The sequence below is a fragment of the Panicum hallii genome, chromosome 5 (genome assembly GCF_002211085.1).
Source record: "Panicum hallii strain FIL2 chromosome 5, PHallii_v3.1, whole genome shotgun sequence".
In the NCBI taxonomy this organism is placed as follows: Eukaryota; Viridiplantae; Streptophyta; class Magnoliopsida; order Poales; family Poaceae; genus Panicum; species Panicum hallii.
Genome location: NC_038046.1, coordinates 10,734,551 through 10,758,991, shown reverse-complemented (window position 1 = coordinate 10,758,991; position 24,441 = coordinate 10,734,551). Strand labels below are relative to the sequence as shown.

General features: G+C 46.0%; 3 protein-coding genes across 4 annotated transcripts; all 3 read left to right on the top strand.

Moving 5' to 3' along the window:
* The first annotated feature begins 2,176 nt into the window (after positions 1 to 2,176).
* LOC112895989 (chlorophyll a-b binding protein of LHCII type 1-like) lies at positions 2,177 to 3,422 on the top strand. The gene is made up of 2 exons (XM_025964023.1): positions 2,177 to 2,756; positions 2,856 to 3,422. The coding sequence occupies exons 1-2, from the start codon at positions 2,262 to 2,264 to the stop codon at positions 3,159 to 3,161; spliced, it is 801 nt and encodes a 266-aa protein (XP_025819808.1). The 5' UTR covers positions 2,177 to 2,261; the 3' UTR covers positions 3,162 to 3,422.
* Positions 3,423 to 4,227: 805 nt separating this feature from the next.
* On the top strand, positions 4,228 to 5,440 carry LOC112891479 (probable serine acetyltransferase 1). The gene has a single exon (XM_025958360.1). The coding sequence runs from the start codon at positions 4,310 to 4,312 to the stop codon at positions 5,237 to 5,239; it is 930 nt and encodes a 309-aa protein (XP_025814145.1). The 5' UTR covers positions 4,228 to 4,309; the 3' UTR covers positions 5,240 to 5,440.
* A 1,586-nt stretch (positions 5,441 to 7,026) lies between these two features.
* LOC112891478 (disease resistance protein RGA2-like) lies at positions 7,027 to 10,015 on the top strand. 2 transcript variants are annotated; one of them, XM_025958359.1, is made up of 3 exons: positions 7,027 to 7,770; positions 8,250 to 8,343; positions 8,521 to 10,015. In XM_025958359.1, the coding sequence occupies exons 2-3, from the start codon at positions 8,336 to 8,338 to the stop codon at positions 9,917 to 9,919; spliced, it is 1,407 nt and encodes a 468-aa protein (XP_025814144.1). In that variant the 5' UTR covers positions 7,027 to 7,770; positions 8,250 to 8,335; the 3' UTR covers positions 9,920 to 10,015. The 2 variants fall into 2 exon arrangements, with proteins under 2 accessions (XP_025814144.1, XP_025814143.1); XM_025958358.1 differs by having other exon boundaries at positions 8,250 to 10,015.
* The last annotated feature ends 14,426 nt before the right edge of the window (positions 10,016 to 24,441 follow it).

Sequence of the window (24,441 nt, the reverse complement as noted above, 5' to 3'; positions counted from 1 at the left end):
TCCCTGGCCTACTTTATTAAGAGATTTGATCCATGTGTTCTTGCAGCAATGTTTTTCTCATTTTTTACAAACATTCTTCTAGTCATTTGATATATATCTGTATATAAAGTTTGGAACATGGAATTAGTCATGCAGAGAAAGCATCAAGCTCCGTCCGCTAAGGAAAGTTCCTAGCTGCTTCATTCCACCTTATCGCCGATGGGGTAAAGAAAGAACAAATTCTCATTCTTGTTGTTCCTAGCTGCTATTCTATTTACTTGTCTTTTCAGTTAGTGGCATTTGCACAATGCATGGATGATGCCAGTATAGAGAGAATGATGCCAGCATCATTCACTCTATGGAAAAGAAGAGTGCATTTAACTTGCTTGCTTCATTTGAAAAATTCTTGCACGCATTGCACAAGACTATAAAATTTGCAATCATGGCTGCCAAACCTACAGATCCACAGGGCTCGACGGTCTCACATGCCAGGACCAAAAGGAACAAGGCGCAACGAACCAAATGACCCAGGATTCACGGCATCAGACGGGAAGCTACCCTGCAGTGTTCGTGCTCTGCTAGCGGACGCATCTCCGTGATCATCAGATGAGATCAGATGCCTTCCATGTGGGCGAGGGTGAGGCTAGAGGAGCCTGATGCTTCCACTGAACTTCATGCGATGTGACACACTGTCGTGGTAAGATTCGCGCCTCCTGGTCACTGCCGCGCACCCGCTAGCTACCTAGCGGATTTGTCACGGCGTGATGCTGTGCAAGAAAATCCGGCATTTATGCTGACACAAAGGCAGAGGATTAGCAAACCACGAGCATGTCTGATTGATGGAGCAAACTGCATGGGCGTCCGAATCAGTCGTCGTCTTGCAGCCAAAATCAGTCACGATTCAGCATAACCACAATCACGGTTCGGCGTAGTGTCAGTTTCTTTGTCTCCTATACCAAAATTTTTACCAGAATTGCATGAACGGGGCATGTCTCTTATTTGGCTAGGTTCCATATAGTAAAATCTGTCCACCCCGACTTGAGCTTGACTCAACACGTACGGGCACCAACATTTCGGCTCATATGCGCATTTGTCAGTATCAAGATTTATTTACTCGGTAGTTTCTTTCTGAGGAGTTTATGAGGAAAGGGTGTACATGGTGACTTTGTCAATCTCAAGATATGTTTATTTAGTTTCTTAGAGACGCGCATAAAGATAGCATATATATGTTTGCATGTTTGTAATATAAGTGACCATGTGTGTATACAGAAAATATGATATGTTAGTTTAGATCGAAATATTGATCAGGGACCGATGAGTTTCCAATTTTCATGAATCATGTGATGTAGTTGCATTCCTATTGGGAGGAAAGCAACGGGAACGTTCAGGAACAGGTAGCCTTTTTTGCCGGCAGCAGTGTCTGTACAAGTTCTAACTTTTGCATAATTGGGATGGGAACACGTGTTGCTTGGCGAAACTCTACCTAATTAGCAGTAACTTATTATGTGGATACAATTTGCTTGTACGCCTGTTGATGACTGCATGCATAGGATTGCTTCGTGGCCGGCACCTCTAGAATTATCCGAGGGCATAGTGCATACTGTCCTAATAATCAGCTTGCTTTTTCTCCAAGAGAGATTTCTAGTCCGTTCTGATAATTTGGATGAGTTTGGCCAAACTCAGTGTGATTGTGCCGTTAATTTTTTCTGCGATGTTGCTTATTAGCCACATCACGAGGTTGGAAAATAGCATCAGATGTGTCACTGACAGAGCTCCTTTTCTTTTTTTTTTTTAAAAATATGCTCAACCTTTTCCTCTTTGCATTTGCTCAGTTTAACGGCGCTGGGAGCCATGCATGTTCAGAACATAATTAAGAAGTGAGCAACTACAAGATATTCAGCTATGATCTCTATTTAGCAACCAAATTTTTTGTTGCCACTCTATCCAACCATATCAAAAATGTCCAGCCGTCATCTCCTGATTGGTTGTGCCCATTTCCTAAGCCTCAAATTTAATAATAATTTTATCGTTCTGGTTCAGAGCTCACTTTACACGTAGGCGAAGCACACGCATAGGTGGCACCCTGGACAAGCAAGCTATCCAATCAGAGATCGCAAGAGATATATGCCCATCCATGCAACGGGCCTAGCGTGTGGCTACCAGCGTTTCCCGCCATTATTTAAACTCCAGTCCGGCTGCCTACTTCCTCACCGCAGCCAGCAACAGAACAGCTCGCGAGCTCTAAGCCGAAGTAGCAGGAAACCCATCCTCGGTGCTCATCAATGGCCGCTTCCACCATGTCGCTCTCCTCTCCTGCTCTCGCCGGCAAGGCGGCGAAGATCGCCCCCTCCAGCGTGTTCGGCGAGGGCCGCGTCACGATGCGCAAGACGGCCGCCAAGGCCAAGCCCGCCGCGGCGTCCGGCAGCCCGTGGTACGGCCCGGACCGCGTCCTCTACCTCGGCCCGCTGTCCGGCGAGCCGCCGTCCTACCTCACCGGCGAGTTCCCGGGGGACTACGGCTGGGACACTGCGGGGCTCTCGGCTGACCCCGAGACGTTCGCCAAGAACAGGGAGCTTGAGGTGATCCACTGCCGGTGGGCCATGCTCGGCGCGCTCGGCTGCGTCTTCCCCGAGCTCCTCGCCCGCAACGGCGTCAAGTTCGGCGAGGCCGTCTGGTTCAAGGCCGGCGCCCAGATCTTCAGCGAAGGCGGCCTGGACTACCTGGGCAACCCCAGCCTCGTGCACGCACAGAGCATCCTCGCCATCTGGGCATGCCAGGTACGGCATCCCAATCCATCGATCCCCAATCCAGCCAAGGCAAAATTCCTTGTTCTGATCTTGCAATGTGAATGAACACTGGCCATCGCTCGAATTCAGGTTGTGTTGATGGGAGCCGTGGAGGGGTACAGGGTTGCCGGCGGGCCGCTCGGCGAGGTGGTGGACCCGTTGTACCCTGGAGGGAGCTTCGACCCGCTGGGACTCGCCGACGACCCGGAGAAGTTCGCGGAGCTGAAGGTGAAGGAGATCAAGAACGGCCGCCTCGCCATGTTCTCCATGTTCGGGTTCTTCGTCCAGGCCATCGTCACCGGCAAGGGGCCCCTGGAGAACCTGGCCGACCACATCGCCGACCCCGTTAGCAACAATGCCTGGGCGTACGCCACCAACTTCGTCCCCGGAAACTGATGATCCATTGAGGATTTTATTCGAGGCAGTTCCCACTGCGAGTGCGAACGTGGCGCCCTGATCCCATCGCTTCAAAGTTCAGATTGCATGCAGAAGAGCAATCGGACAATGAGGCCGTGCTACGATGAGCGCTAGCTGCACCCAGCGCACCCTGTATTTGTTCTTGCAGATCGTGTCATGTACATTACTTGATTGGTTCATGAAGAACAAGGCCAATGGATTGAAATTGAGTAAACCTCAGCCAGCTCTTTGTGCCGTTCACTAGTACACCATACGTACTGACTCGGTGACTGCAGAAATCATTTCTGAAAAATGCAATATTATTAGTGTAGGCCAGTATGATATGGCGTATCACTACCCAGCCAGGAGTACTTCTGGTGCCTAGTATCCAGGCGACGCAGGGGCTACTCTAGCCTCCGGCCCCTACATGCATCCCTTGTTGGGATGCTGGGCTGGAATCATCCAGTCCCCCGCCCGGCCCGAGCCAGGAGGCAGGACAGGACCCAGCACTGCTTTCGGCCCAAGGACAAGAAAATCGATTTTGCCTTGCGAAAAGAGCAGGCTATCCGAATAAGAATTTTGGAGCAAGGTGGGCGCTGTCGCCGATGCAGCCTCGGGATCATCAGGCATGACCAATTACAGCTCAATAACAAGTATGGCCATTGCTAGGTTTCTAGCAATGCATTGTACTTGGACGGTTGGACAACCGGTTGCGGCTCCGGGTAGAGACGCACTGGTGCCGGTGGTGGTGCCCAAACAGCTAACCAAACTCCACCCCGCTTCGTTCCTGTTTGATATGTTGAATTGGTGATCGATCTCGTCGTGTTCTTTCGCGCGCACGGCGGCGCACAAGAGAGCCAGCGAACCAACTACCAGACCAGGCGGAGGCGGGATGTGGGAGGCGCTCAAGTTGACAAGCCGGGCCCCGGCGGCCTGTGCGCTCCGCTTGCTCTCGGCAACTCGGGCTCGTGCTCGTCGGCCTGCGGCGTGCCCCACCAGATTGGCAGGTCCACGTGGCACCCCGTGGACCGCTCCTACCCTATATAGCAGCCTCTCGCCCCGACCACGGGCTACTCCTCGGCAGCACCCCCCGAGCCACACCTCCCGCGCACGCCACCGGCCGCACAGGCACCATCCCGCCGACGGCGATGACGGTCGGCCAGCCGCTCCGCGCCGATCCGGCCCAGCCCCAGCGGGCGCGCCGCAGCAGCCCGCCGGCGGCGCTGGACGCGGGCTTGGTGCCGTCGTACCCTCCGCCCGAGTCCGTCGGCGACGAGTCCTGGGTCTGGTCCCAGATCAAGGCCGAGGCGCGGCGCGACGCGGAGGCCGAGCCGGCGCTGGCCTCGTTCCTCTACGCCACCGTGCTGTCCCACCCGTCCCTCGACCGCTCCCTCGCCTTCCACCTCGCCAACAAGCTCTGCTCCTCCACGCTGCTCTCCACGCTCCTGTACGACCTCTTCGTCGCCTCGCTCGCCGCGCACCCATCCATCCGCGCCGCCGCCGTCGCCGACCTCCTCGCCGCGCGGTCCCGGGACCCCGCCTGCGCGGGCTTCGCGCACTGCCTCCTCAACTACAAGGGCTTCCTCGCCGTGCAGGCGCACCGCGTCGCGCACGTGCTCTGGGCGCAGAGCCGCCGCGCGCTGGCGCTGGCGCTCCAGTCCCGCGTTGCCGAGGTGTTCGCCGTCGACATCCACCCGGCCGCCGCCATCGGGAAGGGCATCCTGCTGGACCACGCGACGGGCGTCGTCATCGGCGAGACCGCCGTGGTGGGCGACAACGTCTCCATCCTCCACCACGTGACGCTGGGCGGGACCGGCAAGGCGGTGGGCGACCGGCACCCCAAGATCGGGGAAGGCGTGCTCATCGGCGCCGGCGCCACCATCCTCGGCAACGTGAGGATCGGGGCCGGGGCCAAGGTCGGCGCGGGGTCGGTGGTGCTCATCGACGTGCCGCCCAGGAGCACCGCGGTGGGGAACCCCGCGAGGCTGATCGGCGGAAAGAAGGGCGAGGACGTCATGCCGGGGGAGTCCATGGACCACACCTCCTTCATACAGCAGTGGTCCGACTACATCATTTGAGCCCAGCGTCCAGCGAGCTGGAAAAGACCTCGTCTTGCTACTGCTACTATACTCTTGTTTTTTCGTTGTCTGTGTGTCCTGTGTTAGCTGCAAGCTCTGGCTCCGGTCTTGCTCCTCTTTGGAGCATTGGAGTCCGGACAGATGTGTTGAGAGTTCACTCTGTAATTTTCGAAGCAGATGAGCAATGCTACTTTTTGCAAGACAAAACTGTTTGCCTTGGCTATCATCTCCAAAGAAACAGACTGAAAAAGGATAGCTTCTGAATTTGGAGGATTTCTACAGATTTTTTTAAAGAAAACTTGTGAACTTGTCCACCATTGCAGGATTGCAGCGATGCTCAAATCATCATCCGGAGGGCTTGCCAGGCCTCTTTCACGGTTAGGAAGGGGAACATTGCCTGTACCGGAAACCTTGCTGCCGGATCAGCTGTGTTTGATTGCATATTTCGCCTTTGTCTTGCACAACAAAGGCCACGACTTCGAGGACGGGGACGCGCTCAAGCTATCAGAACAATCGAATTCGAATGGACACCGCCATCTCTCTCCGGCCCGTTCAGGTATCGACTGTGAAAGGCACTGCCTTGTCCTGTCACTTGCATGCCGCAGTCGTTGCAGATGATATCTATCGCATCGCATCGCCTCTTCTTTTCTTTTTCTTTTTCTGCACGAATTTAACCGGTATATCCTTTCGCACGACTTTGATGCGGCCGCTTTTATCCGTTCGCAGTACAGAGCTGTACACTAGCAGTATTCCTTCAAGAAGCACATGGTTTTAGCCTCTTGGATATTCTTGCGAGGGGGGTCGCAACTTGCAACGGAATCTTTCGCGTGTTCAGGTGTTCACATGCGAGCCACTCGAGCTAAATGCTTAGGCATCCGACTGTTCTTGGGCTTCGGAGGTACCAACTTGATGATGGCTTATCCTTTGCTGGGAGTAGAATAAGGAGTCGAGCGGAACATGGCTTTGGCATCGAATTTTAGAACGGTTTTGGCCGCGTAGCGTAGCGTAGCACGCTGATTTGTCCTCTGCGACTCTCTCATTGACTCTTCTCTGAGAAGTTGTTGAGCAGCAGGATCGCGAAGGCGGATTAAACTAGTACAGATGACAGGGGTGCGAGCCGCACTCTCGTCGCTCTTAAGCTTCAGGATGGGCCCGTCTTGAAACAATGATAGCTTCTTTACAAGTGTCGTCGCTAGTACGGATCTGGATGACAACGTAGTCACAGTACCGCGCGACACTGCCTACTGCGTGACAGAGATGGGTGTGCTCGCCAACAATTTCTCCTTTGCTTGAGAAATGCAGGATGCGGCCCTTGGACTTGAACGCTCGAACGCAGCTGGATCCGTCACAGCTTTGCTTGCGTCCTCTCATGGCTCAGACTGGATGGAGCAAACCATGCTCTCGTCAGTCGTCACTGCTTTGCTTGCACCGGCAGTTCTGCGCGGCTGCGGCTCCCTTCCAGAGTTCCAGTCCAACCGCGCTTTGCTTGCTTCCTCGGTTCCTCCTGGTCTCCGCTAAGCTCGAACGGTGCGGAGAGTAGACGGGAACAGGCATGGGGTCAAATCGAAATGTCAGCGGCCTCGGTTACGCCGCGCTTCGGAACAGCCAGATGGGACGTTTTCGGCCCATCAGCCCAAATAAGTAACTTCACGGGCCCAGAGGCCCAAGCCACTGACCCCACCTCTTTCTTCGCTCCCTCCCCTCCCGGTCTCGCGTCGCGTCCAGTTCCGTCCCACTCCCACACCACACACCAACACCACGATGCCCGCGAGCTTCGTCGGCATTGGAGGTCGGGAGGCGCGGGTGCTCGCGACCGCTTGGAGGTCGCGGCGGCATATGCTCCCGCGACCTGAGCTCCTCCTCCTCCTCCTCCCGCTCGGTCCCGTGGGCCGCGCGCTGGAGCACGCCCGCGAGGCCGGCGCCGCTGTCACGGGGCTTCGAGCAGATCTCGTTTGCGGCACCGGCCCGCGGCTCCCCACCTGATGTCCGCCTTACGTGTCGCCGGAGTGGCTGGTCGGTGACCCCGCGTTCCTCTTCCACAGCGGGGCACCGCCTTCGCTGCCAGCCTTCCACGGGCAGCACGGCTATCGTTGACTTCTTCTATTTTTTACTCAACAGTTCAATCTGATTAGAAAACCTAAGCAGGCTCCACTGAGATAGGAAGATAGCATCACACAGTTCCTGATCCAGTGTTGGACAAGACAAGTGACTTATCGTCCATTGGGTACTGTAATTTTCTAACAAATTCCTTCGATTATGACAAATTCTAGACAATGAATTAATCACCTCTTATCTTCCATCGTCCAATCTCCGCCCTACTCAGCCGAAAAGGGGCACACCAGGGGCATCTTTCTGATCAAGAATTTATTGGCACCAGCCTGCCAATAAAGGGTGTGAAGAACCTGCCAAAACGGCCTTTGGATGATCCATGAAACAAGGGCAGAGTGGCTTCATGTCTAAAGAATGCGAGAAAATCATTTCTGTCATCAATAAAAATACAAAGAAGAAAAAGTTTGAATTGTTCAATAAACGTGAGTATACTTTGCACCTAAATCTTGTAGTCTCTCCTTGGAATCTCTCAAATGTGACTCACTTAGACAGGTGCGTCATCACTTCAAGGATAAGAAAGGGTGATTTGTATACTTGTGGCTGGTGCTTCAAGCTTAGAAGGAACCTTATATCAAGTGCCTTGAAATGTCCTAATTTTCCACCCTAGTTTCCAGTCAACGAGGAAGATAGTCAAACATTTGGCCATACTTAACTGAAGAAATAATGAATAGAAAGAAGGAGAAGCCATCCAAAGTTAACATGGCTTAACAACTTGATGCATCTGAGTATTAATAACGTATTTCCTTTTTTCATTGTCTGAACATGTACAAGGTCAAAAATGCATATAGCATTCCTCATTATCTGACTTCCAACTGCTGCTGATATAGAGATTACATTGGATAACACAATCCTCTCACTGTTCATTGGTCCTTGGTCTAATTGTCTATTCAATTTGCAACAGCGGGAAGCAACTGCCCCTGGGCTATTAATAATGGACAGTGCCATCATAGAAACATTTGCGTCAACAAGGAAAGGAACTTCTTGTGAATGGCTTTGTAAGTAAGCTGTCTGCTAACCTCGCTTATATAGACCAGGAAATGATGGACTAAACGAGAACTCAAACCAGATCAATATTCTTCCAGGTTCCCATCACAAAGTTTCAGAATGGAAACATTTGTTTCTGCAGTTCTTGGCGATCTCCTCAGTCGATTAATATCTTTCGTCTTCGATAGATGTTACAGGCAGCAGAAGGGCGTGGGGGACTACCTGCTGCAGTTGCACCGTGTCCTGCTGCGCATCCAGGCCACCATGGAAGAGGCCGAGGGACGGCACATCACAAACAAAGCGATGCTTCGGCAGCTTCAGATGCTGAGAGAAATGATGTATAAAGGCTGCTACCTGCTTGATACTTTCACGTATCAGGTGCTTCAGCAACACAGGGACAATGATCAGGTTAGTGATCACCCCTTGTCCATATACTGTCGAGCCAAGCGCTTGTGCTTCAGTACAAGAGGGATGAATGTCTCATTTCAAGTTGATGGGGTAAAGGAGGTTCAGAAGATGCTAGAAAGCCTGCAAAGCATCATCGTTGATATGACCGAGTTCATTGTTTTCTTGAAATTTTATCCTCCCATCAACCGTGAGCCTTACAGCAAGTACTTGTTTTTGGAGAACTGCATGTTTGGCCGCCAGGCTGAGATGGAGAAGATCATCAGCTTCTTGTTGCAGCCAGAGCCTCCCGGCGCAGAAAGTTTGCAAGTGCTTCCAATAACTGGTCCCGCAAGAGTTGGGAAAAGCACCCTTGCTGAGCATCTCTGTTATGATGAGAGGGTGCGCAATCACTTTTCCACAATTATTCTATGCAGTGGAGATTCTACTGCTCCAGAAGGCAGTGGTGCGGTCAAGAAGCGAACTCACGGTTCACATGGAAGATCACTTATTATCACGGAGCTTGCTGATGATTTGGTTATAGATGAAAGGCAATGCAGAAACTTTTACTCTTCAAGAAACCACATGCCACCAGGAAGTAAAATTATTGTGACAAGCAGATCAGAGAATATCATAAAACTTGGTACTACAGTAGCTATTAAATTAGATTTTTTGTCTCGGGAAGCTTACTGGTACTTCTTCAAGGTGATGGCTTTTGGAAGCACTAATCCTGCTGACCACCCGGAGCTAGCATCAATAGCTATGGAAATTGCAGCAGGGCTAGAGCGATGCTTCGTGGGCGCACATGTAATATGTGGCTTTCTGAGAGCTAACATGCAGCGTCGGTTTTGGAACAAGATCCTTGAATGTCAGAGAAACAATATAGATAGAAATATCCGCATCTTTGGTGAACATCCACTGGCTCTTATTCAGAAAAAACAGACCGCATATGTTTGGAGTCTGTCCAACATGTCCATGAGGGTTAAAGTTCTTTATTGTCAAACACATTCCACCCTGAATGATGTTCCAAAGATAGCGTTGCACGAAGTCCAAACAAGTGCAAAAGCTCGTGGGAAGCTGGAAGCCCTGGTGTTGAAATCGCGCATACCCCCGTATCACAGCTACTCTATGACATGTGAGATTGAGGTGCCACGAGACATGACGACCAAGAAGAAACGACCTCGTTCTTATCTGGAAATATGAACATTTCCTCGCTGTTCAATTCATTGGCTGTTTTCATTGTTGAGATCAAATGTTAAATGTGAATGCTGACATGCAAATATACCAAGAGTGATCAAATCTACCCGTTTCTTACAGTGGTCTCTTTTTCATATTTTCTATCAGCTAAACCGCAAGCTCTGCCCTTATAACAGGCTTTGTTGTTGTTTCTGTAAAATGCAAGCTCTGCCACTCCTTTCTAGTTAGTACATATAACCTGTTTGCAGACTGCACGCATGTCAAACCTTACCAGCAGCCTTCCAGAATAATTCCCATTTTCCTTTGGACTTTTGGTTACATTGCATGACGTTATCACCATTTTGCATTGAGCATTGATTAGTCTATTGTTGGTAGTACGTGCTTGCCGTAGTCTAGTCAATTTTGAGGAAGCCCATGGCCCCGTCCCAACCTTCAAAGACAACGACACCACAACAGATGTGTAGGCAGATGGCTGCTACGCTCAGTCGCACAACGCGTTAAATCGGATCAGCATATGGGCCGGCGCACGCGCAGCAGTCACACCCTGCTGCTGGTATCTCAAATGCACCCACGCTCACCAATTTATTATGTCCACTTAACCTTTTAAGTAAAATTTAAGCTCAATTTACTCCCACTAACAATTTCAGTCGGTGCAATCTATCCCTATTGATATTTTTTTTGTTTCTTCATGTACAATTTGTATTTTAAGTTCAAATTTTATGAATGGATAGAGAACATGACGCCTTATGTTAAAAAAATAAATTATTTTTTTCATAGTTATCTTCATAGGTTAGGAAGATTTAATACAAAGTTGATCATAGAGATAAAATTCTACACAAAAAATAATCATACAAAATTCATAATGTATTTTCTAGCATAGGGCATCATATTATAAGTCATCTTGTAAAATTTGAAGTTAAAATTTCACTTATACGCGAAGAAATAAAAAATAGAAATCTCAGTAGGAGTAGATTGGGCCAATTGAAATAGTCTTGGAAAGTGAATTAATCCTAAATTTTATTCAGAGGTTAAACAGATAAAGTGGATTGGTGATGGAAGTAAAATAGACTTTTCTCTTTTCAGAAATGGACCAACCTAGAAGGAACAATCTGGTGCATCTAAATTCGTCTCAATAAGGACTTGAGCTTGGATGATCTTAGCTCTTAGCATACATTCACATCCACAACCAACTGGTTCAAGGCTTCAGACAGACTCGAGCGCAATTTTTCAACTAGGAAAAAAATATTTCCCATTCTAATCCGCACTTGTACACCATGCTTCATTTTGGAATACGAACTTTTTAGTGCCAAACAATTGTATCGTTCCCCATGATTAAGCATCTGTTCACACTTTAAAAGGGAGATCAGGAGAAACAATCCTCTGACGTTGCATTCGCTGGTCCCTCGTCAGAATCTTCAAGTAAGCAACGGGAAGGAACAAGCACTGGGCAATCAATACAGAACAGTGCCATCTCGGAGGAAACTTTTGCTCTAGATAGCAGCCGGGCAGGTGCAGTGCGTCATCTCAAAAAAAAAAAGAAACTGTAATTCGTCAACAGCCTTGCTGCTAGTCTTGCAGACTTGCAGCATTAAGCAGCCTGTCTGGCTGCCTCAGCTCATATAAACAGCGACCAACAATGATCTGGATCAAGAACTGAGATCAAACATTATTTGATCCTCCCTTGCGGAAGTTCCCAATGGAAACCTTCGTCTCTGCAGTTCTAGGCGATATTGTCAGCAGATCAGTATCCTTCGTTGTCGACAAGTGCAACCGGCGTCAGAAGGATGCCGGCGAGAACCTAGTGCGGCTGCACTGCGTCCTGCTACGGATCCAGGCCACAGTAGAGGAGTCCGAGGGGCGGCACGTCACAAACCAAGCAATGCTCCAGCAGCTACTGGTACTTCTTCAAGACGATCACGGGTAGCTAGTTTTGTATACTAATATTTGTATGTTTATCAAATAATAAATTTATTCATATGGATTTGTTTTTGTTTTTGTTGTTTTATTTTTGTTGTTTTGTCTACTTGACCTAAATTGAGGTATTGTCTTTTCTTACAATCATATAATGTATTGTGGAATATGTGTTCATAAGATTAGAGAATACATAAAAATATGGCTGCTTGTATTCGTTGAAAGTAATATTATTTTTTATTATCATATTATCTTCTTTCATGTAGTTATATTATACTTAGATTTTAAATGTTTTCATTGGCATTCTAGGAGGAGGGCCATTTCTACTTCCATAGAAACACTTGTTCATGCTATTATTACTAAGTTTTATATTATATTATTTTAAATTTATCTTTTTGTTAATCAAACCATCAAAATACTATTTTTATAATTATTTATAATTTTAAAATTATTTGTAAACTTAGAGCAGCTCATCTAGCAAGGTTCCTTATGATGAAATCTATCCACTTGGGTTTGAGTCCTCAACTCAGCATGGGTGCTCAGATTTAGTGGTAAAAGATGTCTTAATCGACAGCGAGGTGCTTGCAATGATTTTGTCAATCTTGAGAAGTACTGGCTCAGTCTTCTGGAGATGCTCGTAAGGGTATAGTTGCATGTGTGTATTTATAGAGATGAGTATGCGTATGTGTTTGTGGACGTCTATGCTTGTACTGTATTTCGCAAAATAAAATTCCAAAAATTATTTAGTTGGTAATTATATTTGCCTTAGACTCCTAGTATAGATATTTTGCATTCGAATCGGTATACAAATCATCTGCTAATTTTCCTTATCCTTTAATTCTGAATTTAATAATTTATTAATCTAATTTGAGATGGAGTCATTGTAAACTGCTAATTTTTTATGATAATTTCCTAATTTTTAAATTCTGAATTTATATATATATATATATAGTAGTCTTCTTTGATGTGGATGCTTTGGGTTATTCTAGACTATTAGATCTCCATGAATCTAAAAGTGGATATATTATTCTTTTTATGATTAATGTGGTAATTTTTAGATTCTATTGGTGAGCATGGTATCTTCTTTTAATATTGTTATATATTTCCTCTCTCCCGAAAAGAATACAATTCTAGTTTTGTCCTAAATCGACTTATTATAAGTTTAACCAAATTTATAGAGAAGAGTATTAACATTTATAATACCAAATAAGCATTATTAGATTTGTTATGATATATATTTTTATGGTATACCTATTAGATATTACAAATGATGATCCTATTCTCTATAATTTTGGTCAAACTTAAGAAAGTTTGATTTACGACAAAGCTAGAATTGCAATCTATTTTGGACTGCGGAAGTATATATATTGTAGTTGTATTTGATATTGGCCTTTTGGGTTAATTTAGATTGTTAGATCTTTATAACATCCAACAACGTATATTCTTTTTTTATTAATACGGTAATTTCTAAGCTCTTTTTAATACTATTATATTAAGATAATATATAAATAATTAATTATTATACCTTTTTGTTTTCAAGGTCAATCCTTTTTTTCTTCCCCTTGATGGAAATTAATGCATTGTCTATCTTGACACATCATGATTACCACACGGGTGTCGTAGTTCCCCGTGGCGCATGGAGGTGTCGTGCATTCTCCGTTTGGGTTCGGGTTCAACCGCATTGGTGCTGTGCTATTTGTAGTGCTGCTTCTTGCTCTTTCAGTAGATCGGCATATAATTTTGCGTGAGGAAGCCACACTCCACAACATCAAAGAACACACCTGTAGGTCCGAATCGAAACAATCTAATATGGTGCCAATCGACACATGCATAATAAATATTTGAACCGCGATTCCATTGCCCAGTACGCTGTCACGAAATCATGACATTATTTTCGTCTTCTCCACCGGCATGCAAGCCCTGCCTCTCATTTTCGTTGGAGTTCTAGTCACGGCCTGATCAGTTCCCTAGGCACAGCAAAATAAATTAAACTTGCCCTCTGGATGGCAGCCGTAGCACCCAAACCGAGATCCTCACTCGTCGGATTGAATTGTTTTCTGCCCAAATGAAGTTCTCATTGCTAGATTCAATTGCCCCCTGTCCAAATTGAATTTTCTCGTTGCCGGATTGTGGCCTAGCCAACCCTATCGAGATCAAGTTCCTTGTTGGATGGAACCTCTTTCCATCAACAATTAAGTTGCTGATTCTTGAATTGAGCTTGCATCCATCTAGATTGAGTGTGTCATTGTCGGGCGCACCGAGGCCTTAATGGCGCAAGTGGTGCGATCGCATAGGACCTAAAGTTGAAGGGCTCTATAATAAGCAATTAGTTCATTTAGAGCATCTTCAATAGGAGTCCTAAATTGGATCCTATATTGAAATATAGGGTTTAAAAGAAAAAATAGCCTCCAACAGGAGTCCTATTTTACAAAAAACTGGCAAATCAATTTAGGACTCAGTCTCCTGGGATCTAGATATAGGACTCAATTGCTTGGGTCCTATCTCTCTTTTGCCATGAAATCTAACTGACAGAGACTTCTTTCCCCAATGCCTCTGCTCCAATTTTTCCCAAATTAATTATAAATGACAGTGATTTGAGACCCTGCTGTTGGAGTATAAGCTTATTTTTAGCCCTAAACACATCAAATATGTCCCTACTACAAATTATAGAACCTAAATATAGAACTCATGGTTGGAGATGCTTTTTACTTTCCACAAATCCACTTCAACATGCATAGAAATCTCGCAGATAACTGTAGCGGGACGCAAAGCCTCACCTTCGAGGTTTCAACATGGGATGCACGACACGATTGGCGAGCGCGAGGGCCATATCGCCGCCGCCGCCGCTGTGGGTTGCCGCATGCCGTGCACTGTTGTCCTGAGGCTGCCTCATGCTGCGAATCAGCGAGTCCATCAATGATCTGTTGTTGGAATCGTGTCGCTGCAGTCATGCACCCCTATTCTCATCTAAATATTTCTCAGTTAAGATGCCATGGTGTTATGTCTAGCTTAATTTAGCTTTGTTCTATTTGTGAATTACTTTAGGGGCCGTTGTACGGTGCTTAGGGAAGGGAAACACTGTGTCCATGTTAGATAGTAAAACCGAATAACATTTTCTATAATTAGTGCAAATGGTGCAATGGGTATATTGTTTATGAATTTTTAATGCTAAACTTATATTAGTAATCGTATTTGATATGGACTCTTTAAGATAATATAAACCGTTAGATCTTCGTAAAATCCGACGGTATAAATTCTTCTCTTTTTTCAATTAACTTGGGAATTTTTAGACCCTTTTGGTGGATGTGGTGGTTTTTTTAACACTATCTTATTAATATAACTAGCAAGATACCCTACGCAAATAGCGCGATTGGCTAGTTTTTTTTATTCCGCTATTTGTAATTTTTTACTTCAAAGTATATGGATGCATAGATTTTGGTTTAGTCATCTCATTGTAATTTTGAGCTTTCATTTATGTTTTTTTTTCATCGTCATATTCTACAACGTAATTATTTGGAACATGAATTTAGAAGAAAATAAAATACCTTATAAAATATTTTTAAAGGTTTATATATTTTTATTAGAAATATATTTGTTTATTTTTGGACCAGCGACGTACATTCATGTTTGAAAGTTTTAGTTATGGTGATAAATTATCCTTCGATTTTTAGAAAAATAACTACGTGAGCGACTCGATGTGTACAACCAAAATTAATAAATATAATTAAATTTGAGTTCACATTGAAATCTTAATAAGCAGTAGAGGCATCATATGCGGTTCTTATCGTTTCAAAATATCTTTTCTTTTCTTTGTTCTCCAATCTCTTCTTACTCTAGCTCCATGCATGCATTTTCCCATATTATATGTTAGTTGCACCTTCTTCCCAGAATGGACCATGTGTCGAAGTCAACAAATTTGTTAGGAATAAATTGCAGTCCAGGTCCCCAAACTTATTCCGCAGTTTCATCTAGATCATTAAACTCTCAAATCATCCATTTGGGTTCCTAAATCATGTTAAGTTGTCCATCTAAGATCCCAAACGCGCCACACAAGCAATCAAAGCTGATGTGGCAAGCTACATGACGCCACGGAGGCAAATATTTTAAAAAAATCCTCTAAATTATTTTATCTTAACCCAATGTCCTCTGTCTTCTCCTCCCCCTCCATCTCTCCTCTCCTCCCATCGGTCCTCCGCCCACCGTAAGGGACGGCCAGCGGCCTCGGTGCTCGGCCCGCTGCCTCCCTCCTGCCCACCCCCTATCCTCCTCTCCTATCTCTCTCCTCTTCTTCGCATCTTCGCGCCGCCAACCTAGCACTAATGCTTGGTGGTGTCGGGAGGGGGCGGACCCAGAGGGGCGGCGGCGGGCATGCCTCTCTAGGTTGTGGCGGCACGGGCAAGACAGCCATCGTGTGCAGGCAAAGCGGTCTTCTTGGCGGCCCGCGTTGTTGGCAAGGGAGCGACGGCGACGACATTCGGAGGATCTGGCGTGGCTCCTAGACGTCGGGCTGCAGGTCAACCTGGATGCCGGTGAAGAGGAACCTCGGGTGGCCAAAGATGAAGGTGTTGGCCATGTGCACGGCGACGTTGCATCCGGGTGCGGAGGTGGCGGCGGGCGGCTGGAGCGGCAAGCAAAGGTGCTTGCCGGCGAGGCGATTGGTGACGTGCACGTCGCGGTCGTAGCCGAGCTCGGCGAACAGCGGGCTGAAGCGGGGCAGGTAGAGCTCCCGGCAGGTGGTGCCCTCGGGGCAGACCACCACGCTGTCGCCGCGGCCCAAGAGCCGCGCCATGGTGCCGCCACCTCGTCCTCCAAGAATCACCGCGATAGTACGGCGCGGTCGGTGTGGAACATGCCAACGCGCAGCCCACGGCTGGAGCGGTAGGAGCATGGTGCCGTCAATGTTGATGACCAGTGTGGTCCCCACGCCAGCAAGCCGCCCCGCAGAAGGGGTGCACCTGTGGACGACGGTGGTGAGTTGCACGAGGCTCGCGGCGGCCGGCCGGGAGTGGTGGTGCCGGTGTAGAGGAGGACGGAGAGGAGCTCGTTAGCTGCCGCCGGCAACATCTTCTTCGCCATGGATCGGCAGGCTGTGTGCTTCTGGTGCTAGTGCTAGGTAGCTGGTGAGAGAGGTTGGAGAGGGAGAGAGAGAGGAGCAAATGGGAGAAAATAAGACCATGCAATTTTTTTTTAAAAAAGTATTTGCCACCATGGCGTCACGTGGTATGCCACGTCGTTGCTCATGTGGCGTGTTTGGGATCTCGAATGGATCACTTAACACGATTTAGAAATCCAAATGGATGCTTTGAGAGTTTAGGGACCTTAGGGCCTGTTCGGATCCCAGAGAAAGAGAAAGAGAAAGAGCAAAATTTTTGCTCTTTTGCACTTTTTTTGCACTTTTGGATCCAAACACCCCAAAGTGCAAATGGGCAAATGCTACCGTAATTTTGCTAATTATGGATTAATTAGGCTTAATAGATTCGTCTCGTCATTTTGTCCTCATCTATGTAATTAGTTTTTTAATTAAACTATATTTAATACTTCTAATTAGCGTCCAAACATCTGATGTGACAGGAGCAAAAATTTTACCATTTCCTCTTTTACCATTTGCCCTTGGATCCGAACAGCACCTTAGTAAAACTGCGGAACAAATTTAGAGATCTGGAGTGCAATTTACTCATTTGTTATTGTGGCTTGAAGGTGTAGTCTTATCCTTTGTACTCCTCCCTCCCTCCCTCCCCGACGGTATAAATCCTTCTCTTCTTAAATTAACATAGGAACTGATAATATGGTGGTTTATTTTAATACATTTTTTTTAATATAATAGATTGTTGTCGCTAGTATGGATTTGGACGATGGCTTATCCTTCGCTGGGAGTAGAGTATGAAGGCGAACAGAACATGGCTCGCAAGTTGTTGAGTGGCAGGATCGCGAAGGCGAATAAACTAGTACAGATTCCAGGGGTGCGAGCTGCATGGTCATCACTGTTAAGCTTCAGGATGCGTCCGTCTTGGGAAAAAAAACACACTCTTTCTTTACAATTTTTGTCGCTAGTATGGATCTGCCTAGTGCCTAGCTACTGCCTACTGCGTGACAGAGATGGGTGTGCTCGCCAACTTCTCCTCTGTTAGAGAATTGAAGATTGCGGCCCTTGGACTTGACCGCTGGGACGCAGCTTTGGGGGTGTTTAGATCGCAAATCTTTATAATATTTGGAACTTTTTGCTACTGTAGCGTTTTCGTTTGTATTTGATAAATTTTATCTAATCATGGACTAACTAGGCTTAAAAGATTCGTCTCGTGATGTACAATTAAACTGTACAATTAGTTATTTTTTTTACATACATTTACTGCTCCATGCATGTGTCCCAAAATTGATGTGATCAGTTCTTTGCTTGCGTTGCCTCCGCTCACGGCTCAACAACTGGATGATGGAGCAAACAATGCTCTCGTCACTGCTTTGCTTGCATTGGCAGTTCTGCACGGCTGCGGCGCGCTTCCAGAGTTCCAGTCCAATCGCGCTTTGCTTGCTTCCTCGGTTCCTCCTGGTCTCCGCTAAGCTCGAACGGTGCGGCGAGTAGACGAGAACAGGCATCGGGTCAACTCGAAATGTCAGCGGCCTCTCGGTTACGCCGCGCTTCGGAACAGCCAGATGGGACGTTTTCGGCCATCACCTTGAATAAGACGTTTTCAGCCCATCAGCCCAAATAAGTACCTTCACGGGCCCAGAGGCCCAAGCCACTGCCCCCCTTTCTTCGGTCACTGACAAATTTGGAATTTTGCCATAATCAAAGTGGGTTTTATCAGTTTGCCATCTCACAAATAGATTTCACTATTTTGCCACTATGAAATAAGGACATTCGTTAAATACCTTTCCAACCTTTTTCAGTTTATTTTGGTACTTCCCATTTATTTTTTATTTAAACTGGTCAAACTGTCCCTGGCCCTTCTATTGAACTGATCGACTGGTTCTGAACGAGTGCAACAGGACTCTTCTCTCTTTCGCCGCCTTCTCTTTCCTCTCGTCTTCTTCTTGAGCGCCACTGCCGGCTGCAGACCTTGGCCCGTCGGCGCGGCTCCCCGGTGCCCGTCTCTCCCAACGAAGGCCGGCAACTACTCCCAGGCAAGTTCCTCAATCCCAATCGCGTTCCTCGGCGCTGCTCCCCGGCGCCCCTAACCCTAGCTTCTTTGGTTCTGTGGCTGCCGGCGCTGCTCCCTCTCATTGATTGCCCAAGTTAGTACTGGCTGCAAAGGAACAACAACTGATTGCAGAAGCTAATCGTAATGGTGTTACAAGTTTGATTGATGGGTCAGGTTTGCAGAGGATGACCAATTTGTGTGATGAAAGAAAGATCGACAAGTTAATTAATTTGGTTCGGGCTCTGGTGATGATCAGCATTGTCATCGGCATTCTAGTGTTCTTTGGTTAGGTAGTGCTGCTTATAGTGATGTAGGTTCTAGAATTTTAGCAATGTAATATCAGGCTCTGAATGTAATTGTGACTCTCTTTCAATGAAATTAATGTTGGCTGAAATTGGCACTTCAATGTGATGCAATATCTTGGCTTGCATTAGATATTTCACAAATGTTTGAAATCGACTTTGTTTCTGAAAAGGCTGCCATCGTGGGCTGGTTACTGGGTTCACAAATAGCTCACATCTACAGAGTTGACAGGTACATTTAGTTCACAAATACTAAGTTCACATGTACATAAATTCTAACATTTGGAGTTCACAACTCAATTATTCTTCAGCCTCTTATTGTGTTCCTTGGAAGAATCTTATTGTCTGCGGTTGTTTGCCTGGTGGGTGAGGCTGCCATTGTGGGCTGGGTACTGGTGCCTTCTCCCAGTAGCATAGCGGGTCGGCTGCAAAAATAAGAATGAGATGAGCAAAAAAAAACTCCAAATTGTTTCCCGGCGATGATATCAGCCCAAACGCAGTTCATAGCATTGCCTCCTCCTCACCTCGCCTCTACCGCAGATCCCCAATGCAAGCAACACCGCAGCTCTGCGTCAGCTAAAACGAGTTGATGCGGCACCTCGGAGAAGGCTTGAGCTTAGGCAGATTAGGAGGGGGCGCCGGCCCTAGGGCCATGGTGTGCAGGCGGCGGCGGCCTCCATACGAGCAGCAGAACGAGCATTAGAGAGGAAAGAATGATAGGAGACGGTCTGCTCCTGAGAGAAAACGATAAGGCTGGGTCCCCAGGGGCAGTTTGGTCGGTTCAAATGAAAAAATAAGTGGGAAATACCAAAATAAATTGGAAAAGGTTGGAAAGGCATTGTAGCGGGAGAACCCTATTCCATAATGAGTAAAGTGGCGAAATCTATTTGCGGGATGGCAAACTGCTGAAGCACATTCGATGACGGCGAAATCCCGAATTTCTCTGGGTCACTCCGTCTCTCCCGGTCTCGCCGTTAGACTAATTGGAGCGAAGAACCTAATTAGACATTAGACACGGTCAATAAATCTTAAGGTCAGTAACTGACCATTGATTTGCTGGTTTCAAAATGAGTAGTGATTGATCTTTTAACGGGTGCGAGTTACTATAAAAAAGGAGCCTATTCTATAAAAAGGAGCCTATTCTCTATCTTCGTGGAAGTCACATCAGATCACTTCCACTACTTTGCTGCTCCTTTGTTGTTCCTGTTCTGGAATACTAAGTGCGCACGCAACCCTCTGTGCACTCAGAAGAGAAAACTCTTCCCTGATACTCTGCACCTAAGGAGTAGAAGGGCGATCAAGTTTTTGGGGAGCGCATCAGCATGACTGCTCGTTGTGACTACTTTCCTACTGCTTCAACTACACCTCCGACTGCTTCGACGACACTTCCGACTGCTTCGACTACATCTCCGACTGCTTCAATTACATCTACGACTACTTCCTGATGGCTAGTGCAACTGCACCGCGCACCTTCGACTACTACGACTAGTTTCTGGTGGCTGGCGCAACTGCACTGCGCACCTCCGAGTACTACGACTACTGCCTGGTGACTGGCGTAACTGCACTGCGATCACCTGCACGACATCTGCTCTTGATCGGCTACATCAAACAGACTCGACTAGCAATATCGAGTAATAGCGCATCCGGTGCCTTCAGCACTTGCCCCGCCTCTAGGTACATCCTAAACTTCTTGTTTACGTTTGTTGTCTTTGTTATAAGCACAATATACCATGCTTCTATTTCTGTCATGAATTGCCTTATGTTTCGGATTATAATGAACCATAATTTGGCTCTAATTCCAACAGTTTGAAAATTTGATAGGCCTTTTATGGTTTCTGGTTTTGCTCACAACTCAAACCAAATGCTTTTGATGGAATGAATTACAAGAGATGGGTTCGCAAGCTTGAGTTGTGGCTCATATCGATGAGCATATGGTTCATCAATGAAGGACCTCCTGCTGGGCCGCGCACTCTAAGGAGGACAATGCGTACCAGACGGCTGATAACTTGTTCAGAGGGGCCGTGATCAGTGTTCTTGGAGAAAACCTGGTTGATGCTTACATGCATATTCTCTCCAACAAGAAGTTGTGGGATGCACTCAAAGAGAAGTTCGGTGTCTCCGATGCGGGCAGTGAGCTGTACGTCATGGAGCAGTTCTATGACTATGACTACAGGATGGTGGATGATCGTCCTGTTGTCGAACAACCTCATGAGCTACGAGCATTCGCCAAGGAGCTTGACACCTTCAAGTGCAATCTGCCAGATAAATTTGTGGCTGGTGGGATTATTGACAAATTGCCTCCTTTCTTGAAAACTTTGCTATTTCTCTAAAGCACAAGAGATAGAAGTTCACTATAGTTGATCTTATCAGCACTCTTGATGTTGAAGAAAAGGCGAGAGCAAAGGACACACGTGCTCGTGGCAATGAGGGAAGTTCTAGCGCCCATGTGGTGCAGAAAAAGAATTTTCAATACCATGAGAACAAAGGCAAAGGGAAGGTTGAGTCCAAGTACAAAGCTGTTCGGACTACCAACTTTAAAAAGAAGAAGAACGCGGGAAAATGCTTTCTGTGCGGTGGTTCCGATCATTGGGCTCGAAACTGCAAGGATCGCAAAGATAAGCAGCAAGGGCAGAAAATCTGCTAATATTATTATCGGCTATACTGAGAAGGGAATATTAGAGTATGGTAATCATGCTACCGTTCTTTCAGTTTGTTATTTATCATATTGGTGGATTGACACTAGGGCCAATATATATGTGTGTGCTGATATTTCTTTATTTTCTTCTTACCAGGTCACAGGGACTGGATCCGTGTTGATGGGGAAATGTTTGAATGTGGCTGTTCGTGGTGTTAGTTCGATCGATCTGAAGTTTACTTCGGGAAAGACCGTGCGACTGAAGAACGTGCAGCATGTCCTATCAATAAATAAAAATATTGTTAGCGGATCTCTCCTATGTAAGGATGGTTTTAAGTTGGTATTCGAGTAGAACAAATGTGTTGTTTCAAAATTTGGATCCTTTGTTGGTAAAAGATATGAATGTGATGGTTTGTTTTGCTTATCATTACAGACTCTTGTAATAAAGTTGTGAATTATATATGTAATGATGATTTACCTAATATTTGGCATTCACGGCTTTGCATGTGAATTTTGATTGTATGTTGCGGCTTGCCAGTTTCAGTTTAATTTTGAGATTTACTTTGGTCAAGAGTTCTAAATGTCAAGTATGTATGCAATCTAAGCAACCGTGCAATCCTTACAGGCTGCAGAGGCGAGGAAATTGGCACCTTTAGAACTCGTCTATTCTGATTTATGTGAAATGAGGGAAGAAATATTTTATGACTTTGATAGACGATTCAGCTAGATATTTCTATGTCTATTTGCTTAAGTCAAAAAATGAGGCGTTTCATTTTTTCAAGGTCTATAAAGCCGAGCTTGAAAATCAACTTGAGAGACAAGTAAAACGTGTTAGATCAGATCGAGGTGGAGAGTATTTATCAAATGAGTTCAATTTGTTTTGTGAAGAGCATGACATTATTTATGAGAGAACATCACCTTATTCCCCAGAGTCAAATGGAGTAGCTAGGTAACACCGCACTCTAACTGAGATGGTCAATGCCATGTTAGAAACAGTTGGACTTCCTTGGGAATGGTGGGGTGAGATCATGTTGACAGCTTGTCATACTCTCAACAAAGTTCCTATAAAAAACAAAGAGAAGACACCATTCGAGGAATGAGAAATTAAAGAGTAATACTCCCATACTTGCGCACCTGGGGTTGCTTAACGAAGGTTAATGTTCCAATTGCTAAGAAATGCAAGATCGAACCGAAAACAGTTGATTGTGTCTTTCTAGGCTGCACTTTTCATAGTCGGATATAGATCTTTGATAATTAAATCTGGTGTACCTGACATGCATGTTGGTACACTCATAGAGTCCAGAGATGTTACATTATTTAAAAATATTTTTCCAATAAAAGAGACATGTAGTAGTTCTAGTTATGAATTTGTGAAGACCGCTGAAAATAATGATGAAATAGTACGCATTGAACAACTGCTTGAGGAAAATAATGAGAAGGATGATAATGAAGTGACTCGAAAGAGCAAGAGACAAAGGACTGTAAAATTTTTTGATGATGACTTCATTGTGTACCTTGTAGATGACACTTCAAGAACCATCGCTGAGGCTTATGAATCATCTGATGCTGACTATTGGAAGGAAGCAATCAGCAATGAGATGGATTCCATAATGTCTAACGGAACTTAGGAGGTGGTCGATCGTCCATATGGGTGCAAATCTGTAGGATGCAAGTGGGTTTTCAAGATGAAACTTAGGCTAGATAGTACTATTGAAAAGTTCAAGGCAAATCTTGTGGCTAAGGGTTATACCGAAAAGAAGGTAAAGATTTTTTTGACACTTATTCACCTGTTGCTAGACTGACCACCATTCGTGTACTACTCTCCTTGGCTGCCTCACACGGTCTTCTCGTTCACCAGATGGACGTTAAGACGGCTTTCTTTAATGGAGAGTTGGACGAGGAAATTTATATGGATCAGCCTGATAGATTTGTAGTAGAAGATCAGAAAGGAAAAGTGTATAAGTTGTTAAAATTTTTGTATAGTCTGAAACAAGCGCCTAAGCAATGGTATGAGAAATTTGACAAGACACTCACGTCGGCAGGCTTTACTGTGAATGAGGCTGATAAGTGTGTACTATCGCTTTGGTGGGGGATAAGGAGTGATGCTTGTACGTCGATGATATACTGATCTTTGGGACTAACTTTAATAAGATTGAGGAGGTCAAGAGCTTTCTGTCTTAAAATTTTGAGATGAAAGATATGGGAGTGGGTGATATAATTCTGAACATTAAGCTGCTGAGAGAAGGCAATGGTAGGGTCACACTTATGTAGTCCTACCATATGGAAAAGATATTAAGTCGTTTTGAATATAGTGTCTGCAAATCCGCTCCCACGCCTTATGATCCTAGTGTGATGTAGCGAAAGAATCGAAGAATCAAAAGAGATCAATTGAGATATTCTCAAATCATTGACTCGCTAATGTATTTAGTTAGTGTCTCGAGACCTGATATTTCATTTGCCATGAGCAAACTCAGCAGGTTTGTCTTAAATCCTGGAGATAAACATTGGAACGCTCTCGAGAGAGTGATGCGCTATCTGACAGGC